The sequence below is a fragment of the Myxine glutinosa genome, chromosome 12 (genome assembly GCF_964187855.1).
Source record: "Myxine glutinosa chromosome 12, kmMyxGlut1.1, whole genome shotgun sequence".
NCBI classification, from domain to species: domain Eukaryota; kingdom Metazoa; phylum Chordata; class Myxini; order Myxiniformes; family Myxinidae; genus Myxine; species Myxine glutinosa.
Window position 1 is genome coordinate 22,976,365 of NC_136272.1, and position 12,090 is coordinate 22,988,454.

At 40.9% G+C, this 12,090-nt stretch overlaps 1 protein-coding gene across 1 annotated transcript in view; it reads left to right on the forward strand.

Moving 5' to 3' along the window:
* Positions 1-12,090, forward strand: part of CFAP70 (cilia and flagella associated protein 70) — a 65,466-nt gene that overhangs the window by 26,760 nt on the left and 26,616 nt on the right. Inside the window, exons 16-21 of the mRNA XM_068133068.2 lie at positions 1,130-1,263; positions 1,376-1,491; positions 8,351-8,500; positions 10,445-10,608; positions 10,850-11,002; positions 11,212-11,373. Coding sequence (XP_067989169.2) covers positions 1,130-1,263; positions 1,376-1,491; positions 8,351-8,500; positions 10,445-10,608; positions 10,850-11,002; positions 11,212-11,373 — 879 coding nt within the window. The remainder of the gene's footprint in view (positions 1-1,129; positions 1,264-1,375; positions 1,492-8,350; positions 8,501-10,444; positions 10,609-10,849; positions 11,003-11,211; positions 11,374-12,090) is intronic.

Genomic DNA, 12,090 nt, shown 5'->3' on the forward strand with positions numbered 1-12,090 from the left:
AACACATCCACCAAACTAAGAAATCCGTCAAACAAACACATCCGCCAAACTAACACATCCCCCAAACAAACACATGCGCCAAACTAAGACATCCGCCAAACTAACACATCCGCCAAACAAACACATGCGCCAAACTAACACATCCGCCAAACTAAAACATCCGCCAAACTAACACATCCGCCAAACAAACACATGCGCCAAAATAACACATCCGCCAAACTAACACATCCGCCAAACAAACACATGCGCCAAACTAACACATCCGCCAAACAAACACATGCGCCAAACTAAGACATCTGCCAAACTAACACATCCGCCAAACAAACACATCCGCCAAACAAACACATGCGCCAAACTAACACATCCGCCAAACAAACACATGCGCCAAAATAACACATCCGCCAAACTAACACATCCGCCAAACAAACACATGCGCCAAACTAACACATCCGCCAAACAAACACATGCGCCAAACTAAGACATCTGCCAAACTAACACATCCGCCAAACGAACACATGCGCCAAACTAAAACATCCGCCAAACTAAAACATCCGCCAAACAAACACATGCGCCAAACAAACACATGCGCCAAACTAACACATCCGCCAAACCAACACATCCGCCAAACCAGCACATCCGCCAGAAAATACTCGTAATCACGAAAATAACTTAAATCTTCCTCTTAAAGTGTATAATCAACAAGGGGTTATTGTTAAATGCATGAAGGGCGGGGGGGGGGGGGGGGGTTAATGTAAAAGAGCAATAGCGTTGGAAGTTTTATATTTACCGATCTCAATATAATCTCATACCTCCACATCCAAGCAAAGAAAAAGCAGAACCTCCAGAAGGGATGGGGGTATATTGACACCATACTTCACTCCCAGTAGGACTGTTATTACTAGTTCTGTGATTTGAAAGAAAGTTTTTAAACCCAAGAGTTGTTCGGGTTAGGGTTAGGGTTAGGGTTAGGGTTAGGGTTAGGGTTAGGGTTAGGGTTAGGGTTAGGGTTAGGGTTGTTTGGGTTAGGGTTAGGGTTAGGGTTATGGTTAGGAAGTATGTGCTATATGCCGTGGTCGGTCGTTACATCCCAAATCAGATGCTCTTGCCCGAGGACTTTTCTTTGTTGCAGGTGCTTTTGCAGGACAAGATGGACCCAGAACATTGGATTGATTATGGATTGTTCTGCTTACGCACTGGAGATGCTACTCGGGCTGAGGAGTGCTTCAGGGAAGCTGTAGCTGTTGACCAGAACAACGTGTTAGGGTGAACAATTAAAAGAGAGCATTGCTGGTTGAAATGTAGGCTTTATATCTGCAGAAGAGGCATTCAATTCGGAGAAATATTTTGACATTTTTGTTTGCTCCTTTTGTCTCAGATTGATTTTATGTGGCGTGATGTGTGTGATGGATGAGCGATACGAGGAGGCAGAGATTCTGTTGGAGAAGGTTACATCCGAGGATCCCAGATGCATGTTGGCGTGGACCGTGCTTGGTATCATTTGCATGCTTACAGATCCGAGCACCCACCCAATAGCATTTCATTTGTGGTGTTGTCTTTTTGGGTAGCCTCATTTCCATATTCAATACAGCACAAGGCTGTTGTTATAGACATGTACATGTACCATGCTCTATACAGAGCATCGATTCTGCCGAAGCAATTTCTTGCCTCGGGTTACGAGCCTGGACGAGTCGCCACTCCACCACAGGAATTCAGAGCAATCATTTGGAATTTGTTCAGGGTTCTGGCGATAGCTCACCTACTCTTCACGGAGGACACTGAATGATCTTTATAGTAAGGGCATTTTATGAGATATTTCACAAATCTGTTAACTAAATTGTTACCAAAAAATTTATTCACCAATATGTTTGTAAAGGTGTGTAATAACATGTGTTAAAATGTTGAAGTTCAACTCCCGTGGGAAACCCAGAAAAAAAGCTGTTGAATTCGGGTACCGAAAAATTATTTTCGAGAATTTTTATTTTTTTAAATCGGCCCTTAAGTAACTTATGAGGGGTCAAATAAGGGTTTTTCATGATTCTGAGTTGATTGTTAACATTTATATTTTCACTTTTACATTTACACACAAAGTAGCTTTTATTTCACATACATATATAATACTCAAGAGTTATTTCTCATTCACAATGTCAGAAGTTTCAACAGTCATTGTCTATGTCTTCTTCAGACTCAACAACATCATGACTGCAGTTTCTGCATGTAATGCCATTACAGACTCCACAGGCCGAGATGCACGTGACCCCATTCTTCTTGCAGCTGCATCGCCGGTTGCTGCAATCTCCATGACAATTACAGCTCGTGAACTGCAATAGCTCCTCAGGAGCCGTGGGGTCCAGTGTTGGAACTGGCTCATACCCATGCACACCTATTGTCCATCCATAGTCACTGGGGTTCAGAGACATGCTCTGTAGAAGGATCCAGTCCCGGGTCTGCAGGTAGGCACGGAGTGAATGTTGTGCAGCTGCACCCTCTGTTGGAGGTAGAGTCTCTGGTTTGATCACCCACCCCGCTGCCCAGAGTGTGTCACCTGGAGTGAGGAGTGGCTGATCATGAGCCAGGGAGGAGGAAAGCTCAGCGAGGGGGAGAAACATGATCGCGTTCGTTCCTATCTGTTTCCTGTTCGTAAATGGAATAATCTTTACTTCAGTTCCTCTCAGGATCTTAGCTTTGTCGAGTGCCTTCAACTTCACCCGGGGGAAAGCTGCTGTTGTCTGTGGATCTGGCAAAGGTGGTGCCGGAGAGGTGACTTCGATCCAACCCATTGAGTGAAAGGGAGTGTTTCCGTGAATAGAGACAATGTTTAAACCTATATTGTCTCCAACAAACTGAGTGACTGCATTGTTTGTTTCCCCAACCTCCATAAAGACCACCTGATCATTACTTGACAATTCACTTTCACTGGCTGGCACTTTGGCTGTCATCACTGATTGATCCTCAAGCGCAGCATCAACCGCAACCTCATCATTGATCTGTTCATCGGTTTCCTCCACAATGGTGTCAAGAGTGCCAGAAGTATCTGGAACATCATCTCCACTCCTACTATTAAGGAAGCAGTATTTGTAGTTTTGTGTCTCCGTGTAAGACTCAGTGTATCCCAGCCGGTGGAACTTGTTGAGCATCCATTTTGACCCAAATCTATGATCAAGTTGTATGGCAAGCCCCATTTGGTGTGGCAATACTCCAGACCGAGGTCGACAGGCCTTAATAAAATTCTGCCCCCAAACGGCAACTCTTTCGTCTGTCTTGACAATCGGTCTCAAGAACATCTGAAGGCTTGCAGGAACAAGTGTCAGCTGACTATCGATGTCAGTCATACTGTGTGTGGTGGGGTATGACTTTGGACCTAAATCAATCAAGGCAATATCATTGGATATGAACTTGAGTGCCGTCTTTATGATCTGAGTCTTCTCATCTCCATGGTCAAGATTAGCATGATGCCCTCGCAGAATATTGTCGGTGCCATCTTTGAGACAGAGTACATCTGCCCTTCTTTCCTGTGTTGTGAAATACAAGGTGTCTTCGTATTTCTCTCGAAGTTTTATCTTTAGCCAATGCTTTGAATAAGAAAGGCTCTTCTCTGGTGACTGATCAAACTCCTGCAGCTTTTCATGGACTTGGTCCATGTTCATTACCCCATGCTCTAATTCTGAGTCTAACCATTCGCAGAATTCAATAAAAACTGCCTCTCGCTCCTCATCAATACTCCTCTGTCCTCTCTTCCTTTTTCCTTCCTCATCAGTCTTGGACAAACTGTCACCTCTCGCAAACATAAGTTTGCATCGCAAATGGTACAGTGTTTCTTCTGCTACCAAGTCGTTGATCCCTTCCAGGCGTCCAGTGACTTCAGTGCCCCAGTCATCCCCGCGACTCCGTGCTGTCTTCAGCAAGCTTGCCTTCAGTGTATCTGCAGTCAAATTATCTGGCACTCTGTATTTCTTTCTAGCTTGTGCTGGATTATTTTTGTAGAGCTGGGCTGGTTGGTTGCAAAGAATGCATACATCCTTATACAGGAGGTCAACTGACTGTGATCTTCTAGAACTGCAGCCAGTTGATGAACTGAACTCACAAGTAGTGCGTCTTCTCTTCAACTTTGATGACTCTTTCTCTGCCTTTGATGCTTGAGCTGACTTCTTGGTGGTTGCAACAAAGTTGTTGTACAGATCATTTTTACACTTCTGGTGGTACCTCAGTTTTCCTTCCTTTTGAGCCTCCTTCATACGTTCCACAACAGTAACATTTTCGACAGTTTCTGCTTGTTTCAATAAAGTTGAGTATCCCTTTGGCCTGTATGAGCCTTTCAGCTGGTGTATCCGAGCGTGCACAGATGAAGCAATTGAGCACAGGTGGAGTAACGTCTTCATCCATATTGCTAGACTCCATGTCCTGCAAAGTAGAAAATGAGATATATTTAGAAATTATTTTTCCACAAAGGAGTGTCTGTGGTGAAATATAAATGTTAACAATCAACTCAGAATCATGAAAAACCCTTATTTGACCCCTCATAAGTTACTTAAGGGCCGATTAAAAAAAATAAAAATTCTCGAAAATAATTTTTCAGTACCCGAATTCAACAGCTTTTTTTCTGGGTTTCCCACGGGAGTTGACCTTCAACATTTTAACACATGTTATTACACACCTTTACAAACATATTGGTGAAGAAAGTTTTTGGTAACAATTTAGTTAACAGATTTTCATATGTTTCCCTTACTATTAACATCCAGGCTTGAGAGCTCATATGTGAGTGTATGTATCTCTAGGATATCTCGCCAGCCAAACATAAACTCATGGGACACCAAAACACCATCCAAAACAAACATCCCATCGAAAACCTTGATCTTCTCTACCCCCGTTAATTCACCCCAGATCCACTTTTTTGAAATTCCGACTCCTTTCCTGGAAGTCCTAGCAGTGTACATGTGTTTTATAACTCTCCCACCCCCTCCCCTTCCCGTGCCTCCTCCCCGCTAGCCCTCTCCCTCCCACAGATCTCCCGATGTCCCTGCTCTCAAATGTTGTACTTGTGTCGTTCCCTCTCTCTCCCCATCTTGTCTCCCGCTCCCTTTATCTTATGTTTTATGTGTCAGTTTGTCTTTTTGTGATTAATGTTAGCTCTTACACGAGCCTCGATCTTGTATACACCCCCCCTCACCCCCCCCCCCCCCCAAAAAAAACACCGACAAAACTAGTTTTTCTTCCCTGCAGTGGACATAAGCATTTTATTTTGATTGTAAAATAGGCGTGCCTTCCTGTCACTTCGCTGACGGGTTTAGTCAAAAGACAGCATGTCGTACTTCAACAAGAATGACCGCAATGGAGTCACAACCTGTGACACAAAATATTTATATTTCCTGTAACAGTAGCCGAAAGCCCGGGAATGAATCGAGACACACCCGTTCAGTGAGCAGCCATGATGGAACTACTTTATTATACATACGTCACAGGAAAGCGACGCTGCGTCATCGGTCCCTCATTAGCATATGTATGAGCTGTACTTCCACAATACTTACTAATACTTTTTATTCCACCTATGGTTAGATTTTTCAGGGTCCCTCATCGTAACACTCGACCCAAACAAAGTCAATGGAAATCTAACACAAACAAACCCAGCCAGTGTATAATCAGCAGAGGCCTACAGGCCTGATGTCTTAGGCCCACAAGAAAACCAAGATGGCGGCCATATTATTTTGTCTGGGTGCCATGGTGGATGGAGTCGAGCGACAAATGTAGGTGGAGTCCGGCAGCTGTCCGACCAATGGGTGCACATTTCAAAAATCGACCCCCAACAAGAACCCCCAGCAACAACAACGAGGTGGAGCTGTTGTTGTTGCTGTGGTTATTGTAGTTGTTTGTGTGCTCCTTCTGTGTACTTTAAGAGATATTTTATCTTGCTTAAATATGTATTACTATATAATCTGTTAGTATTATTATATAATCTGTCTGTTGTTATAATCTTTCCGTGTCCTTCTAAAGAGTTCTTGCTGTCGTAGAATAATAAGTGTTACCGTTGGATCCGCTGCATTAAACTGGTGTCTCCATTATTAAACAGACACAAATATTTCTTCCAAGTAAATCCATTATTAGCTTTTTAAGACGGACACACAGAGGGATGTTTCTCCTTCTAGTAATAGATTTGAATAAGTGAATAATGCATCATGAATGTCAATAGTTCTTGACTTTCTGAGAAAAATCTAAGGGAGTTTTCAAGTGTGTCAAACATATTGTCACGTCTGAGGCTCACTGACGTGTTTGCCTTCGCGCCGGAGGTCTTGTGAATGCCTCAGTGGATGTCTGAAATGGTCTCTTACTGCGTTTAGTTATTGGTTCACGAGTTATCAAGTGACCACTATATTCGTCATGTGTGTGCGTCTGTCTGTGTGTGTGTCTGTCCGCAGCATAACTACCCGATGATATCATCCGGTATTGATGAAACTTGGGTGGGAGGTTGATATCATGATCTAGTTGTGTCCTGCGTAGTGTGGGCGTATTGCGCCCATTGTGGGCGGAGCCACACCCGAAAAATATGTCTTTTTAGGGGGTAATCGAGTTCAAGCTACATCTTCTCCGAGGGGTTTGGTGGAATCTGACAGGGGTTTCGATATTTGGTTAGGCCAATGTCATGTGTTTAACCCCACGGAGCTGGATTTTTCATTTTGTTTTTTTTCATTTTTTAAATTTATTTATTTATTTATTTTCATTTCAATTTTCACCGAATTTTCGGTATTGTGTAGCTAACTAACCTCATAACTGATTATACATTCTTTTCTATCTCATTTCAAGGTCAGTAACCTTCGTTTTGACATTTCGGGCCCTGGCCTGTCCCGGCCTGTTTCGGTTACAGTCCGTCCTTTGTCATTGAATGCCGCTCGCTCGTGAACCATCGTCGTCTCCTGACTTGTAACTTATATGGTTAATATGGTTACCATTCCCCAAGGTTCATTCAATAAAAACCTAACAAGGCGGCGGAACATGCGCAAGAGAGAACAGGCACGAAGATGTCTCTTATAATTAATTATAAGGGTGTTTATTATCAAGAAAAGTACAGGGAATAGGGTAGACGAGATGCTATCATAAACTGTACGGAACAAGCGATCGGTGGACACAGATGGAATGAGGGGGAATGCAAACTTCTGTACAATGAATAATAAATACACCCCGTTAAGGCACTGACAATACCAATTCACAAGAAGTACAATGGGGCAAGTGAGGTCTTGGATGGCACAAAACGACTGGTATATGCACGTTGCTGGCATACAGGCAAGGATAGAGGAAGAAGATGCGGTCAAAGACGACAGAAGAGGATTAGGTGGACGACTAGAAGAAAAAATATGGCGGCCAAGCAGAGGTAAGGTGAGAGATGCTTAAAGCTTTAAAGTTCAGCTCCAACTCTTGGTGCGTTCCAGCTCCAGCCCCTGTGACTCTCTGTCTGATGTCTCCACCTTCTTCCTTCACCCCGGACCACTGGGGCACGCTCCCGAGTTTGGAACTGCCTATTCCACCCACGGGTCCAATCATTGTGGGAGGTCCATATTCCAAGCTGTTATGAGGCCACAGCTAAGGCCTGCCTTTTTTACTATGAAAAAAGGTAAAAAGTCAAACATTTGAACAGCCTTGGACGTGCACCTTGACCCCATGGCCAAGGCACAACGTCAACAAGGCTGTCCCAATAACATTACACATGTGCCTCAACCCCAAGGCTGAACCACATGGTCATTCAAACACATGCATCATGCCCCCGAAAGGCCACAATGCATGGTCATACAATTGGGACCACTCCTCTCAATAGTAGTAAGACCCCATGATCCACTGACAGGGAGGCCGCAATAAAAAGAAGTCGTTCAGTCGTCTCCACAGCCTATTTCACTGCCATGGCTCGCACACATTGGCCAGACAGATTGTAATAGTCCTTCCGAGCCACTTCCATGCTCCTTGAAAACTTCAGATTCCTCGCCTGGCCTTGCCTTATATTTTACAATCTTACTCTCTACCCTGTCTAGAAATTCCATATGCTACCTCCTCAGCGCCACGTGTAACAAAACGACTTACTCGGACGATCCCTGATAAATAGCAATCTAACCTACTCAAAACACATGGACCATGTTACACTTACCACAGTCTAACGATGTATTGCCCACCCCCTTTCCACGTAACAATACGTTGCATATAATGTGTATTCTTCTTGGTTTATGTGGAAGTGATTTCCTTTTTTGACTTTAATGTTAGTTTAACAAGTGGTTGTGTAATGTCACAGACTGTATGTAACCCTGTTGTACCTTTTTACAAATTTTGCTTTACCACCTGTTTATGGGTTGGCTTCCTTGGTGTGTTACTTCTAAAGGTCTCGTTTATACTGGACAACAAAACAACATCCTTGCAGAGTTGGCTTTTTCAGAGGCGCAGCAGACCAACCCGGCTGCAGCCATAGAATGCAGTGCTCAACCAGTGGTGGATCCTGCAGTAAAGAGCTGTGATAATGAACAGCATGAAGGTAAGAAACCTCCAAAGACTTTCATTTTTGGAAACAAGAGTCAAACACTGTAGTTTGTTTTACTCCATACAGTATCTGATATCTGATGTATCTGATATACCAATAGTCTATAACAACAAATAATAGTAACACCTATAAGTCTGAGGAGTATGTTGGCTTCCAATGAGTTAGAATCTGCCACCCACATGGAGTCCTATCCATATGTTTTCTGGGAAAATGGAGCCCAAATCCATTGTCGTCAGGAAAAACACATGAAGTATATTACTTTTTGTTACCCATTCAGCATCAGTGGCCCAAACTGTATATACAGTCGTGGCCAAAATTATTGGCACCTTTGCACTTTAAAAAAAAAATAATGCACCATTTCTTCCAGAAAATTGTTGAAATTAAAAAATCTTTTCATATGCACAAATGTATTTCTTTGGTTTGCAGTGGAACGAAACAAAAATGAGTGAAAAAATTACGAAATCTTAGCTTATTCCACACAGAAATCCTAAAATGGCCCAGACAATTTTGTTGGCTCCTTTTAGAAGTTGTTAGAAATAATTAGATTTCAAGCAGGTGATTCGTTTTTATTTTCGTAATCGTTGAATGAACGTTTTATGTTTAATGAACGTTTAATAAGCGTAAGAATGAGCGTAATGATCATTAAATGAATGAATGAATGAATGAATGTAATGAATAATTTGATGCGAAGCGAAAGACGCCTCAGAGCTGTCACATTCACAATCGCTATGTCGTATGTACTCCCGATACGTGTTTCCTTTATGTATGTACTCCCTCCCGATACGTATGTACTCCCGTTCCTGTCGTAACGAAAAACATTACGAAATTACGTTCACACCGAAATTACGTTCACATCGTCACAATGAAAACATCGTCACAATGAACGTTATGCGAACGCGAATGTTATGCGGGAGTCCAAACCTGAGAATGCTGGAGACTAAAGCTGAAATTGGGAAAACTAAATAGCCCATTTTACTCCTGAAGATCCCAGGATTACCCACCCAAAATATCGTTGCGATCGGTTCAGCTGTTTTTGCGGTACCTTCGAACGGACAGACGGACAGACAGACGGGCGGACATTTGGTGAATTATAGTAAGATGTGAAGGTTCTCTTCGAAAGTGAATTACAATTGAACAAGCTTGAAAAGAAACATCCATGAGAAAAGTTCCTTAAATGTCTTGTAAGAAACTCAGCTTCAGTTTTGGAGGAGTATAAATCCTCACATAAACAGGCGGAACATTGTATCAACTCTGACGATAATATTAAAAATTGAACCATTAGTCCTGAAGCTTACCTGGATTGGGAGCACCAGTCAGTGACATCATGAAATATTGAAATTTGGTTCATGCACAGAATCTGATCATGTGATTGGTTGAACTGACGCCCTCTCGATGCTGATTACAGCGATATATGTTTACAGATCATGTTTTTACAGGTTACCCATCATGTTTTTGGCTGAGGGCATGGCTGTGCTGCTGATGCAACGCCCTCTGTAGGTTAGGACAGGAATTTTCTTGAGCGTTTTAGGCCTGATTTCAACCCGTTAATGAGCACAGATTTTGTTGCGGTCAATACACCTTCGTTAGGCTTCAGATATGAAACTTGTGGCCAAGTTTCATCATAATCGTGTGTTTGGTTCAAGCGATAATAACTGAAGTGTTTACAGACTCACTCACTGACTCACCTATAGACACTGCTCAATCGCATAAACAAGCTCCCCGGACTAAAGTCCAGGTGAGATAATAATAATAATAATAATAATAATAATAATAACAACAATAATCAATGACATAATCACTAACCTCTTGATTTTTCTGGAGCACTATTTGTGTTTATCATCAATCGTGCTATTTTCCCTTGAGCTGCTCTTAATAATTCATTGAAACATGTTATTTTCAGGGAGCCATATTTGTGACCTCACTGCATTTTTGCTGCAGGTGGCAGCAGTGATGTGTACGTGAACACTCAGGATCAGAATCACCGACCACAAGAAGGCGTAACCCAGGACGAATCCAAAAGAGAACGCTTTGGCACCCCTCCACGTGCACTTAACAGCTTATTGCAAGCCTCAAACTTCCTGGTTGAAGCACATGTTCCGCAGGTGCCATCTGGAGCCCATTCCGTGATCAAAACAGACTTCTGAACCTATGTTATCAGACAAAATGTCAACTTGGGTGTATTTTTGTGCTTTAAATCCACAATTTTGCTCAGGATGCGTACACTTTTCAAATAGGAATCATAAAGTTATTATAAGGATGAGGTTGTTGGAGGATCCGGACTTTGCTAATATTTCTGCTCATTGATATAATGATTTCAGTAATCAGTTTCACCTTGCCTCACAGGTTGCTGAGAGGGCATTGTCATGTGCAGCCCTGGAGTTGCTAGACTCGGAGAGGTCCGAGTACCACTTAATTCTTGGAAAACTACATATGCTACGCGGGAACTTCGAACAAGCTGAACTTCACTTGAATAAGGCATCCCAGCACGATCACAAGGTTCTACCCAAAATACACTACCTTTCAGATGTCCACTGGCATGACATATGCATGACAATTATGGTCATGAACATGACAAACATATTTTGTGATAATTTTATTTTTCCTTTTGTCAGTGCAAAAATCTTTAATACAGAAGCAGAAATTTTTTCTCTTATTTTCATGACTTTAATTAAACGATATAGTTTTGATATTTAATACCTTTACAGAACCCCGACACTTGGGCTTTCATGGGGCATCTTTACTACAAAATGGGCAGGCCATCCCAAGCTCAGGACTGCTATGAACGGACATGCAGCTTTGTTGAGGATACCTCGGAGATACACACTGTCCACCTTCAACTTGCATCCATTTATTTGCGAGATGGACAGGTATACAAGTTACTTGGACACCGAATAATCTACAACCTCATCTTTCCTGAAATTTCAGCTACCGTACAATATCAATTCAATTTAATATCAATTCAGTTTTAATATCATTAATTTTATCAATAATAATTATTATATTATCAATAATATTTAATTTAATATCATTCAGTAATATCAATTTCAGTAAAATTTCAATTCAATTTAAATTAATATTAAATTCAATAACAATATAAATTCAATTTAATATCAATTCAGTTTTAATATCGTTAATTTTATCAATAATATTAATTTTATTATCAATAAGATTTAATTTAATATCATTCAGTAATATCAATTTCATTAAAATTTCAATTCAATTTAATTTTATATTAAATTCAATGACAATATCAATTCAATTTAATATCAATTCAGTTTTAATATCATTAATTTTATCAATAATAATTCTTATATTATCAATAATATTTAATTTAATATCATTCAGTAATATCAATTTCAGTAAAATTTCAATTCAATTTAATTTAATATTAAATTCAATAACAATATAAATTCAATTTAATATCAATTCAGTTTTAATATCATTAATTTTATCAATAATATTAATTTTATTATCAATAATATTTAATTTAATATCATTCAGTAATATCAATTTCAGTAAAATTTCAATTCAATTTAATTTAATATTAAATTCAATAACAATTTAAATTCAATTTAATATCAATT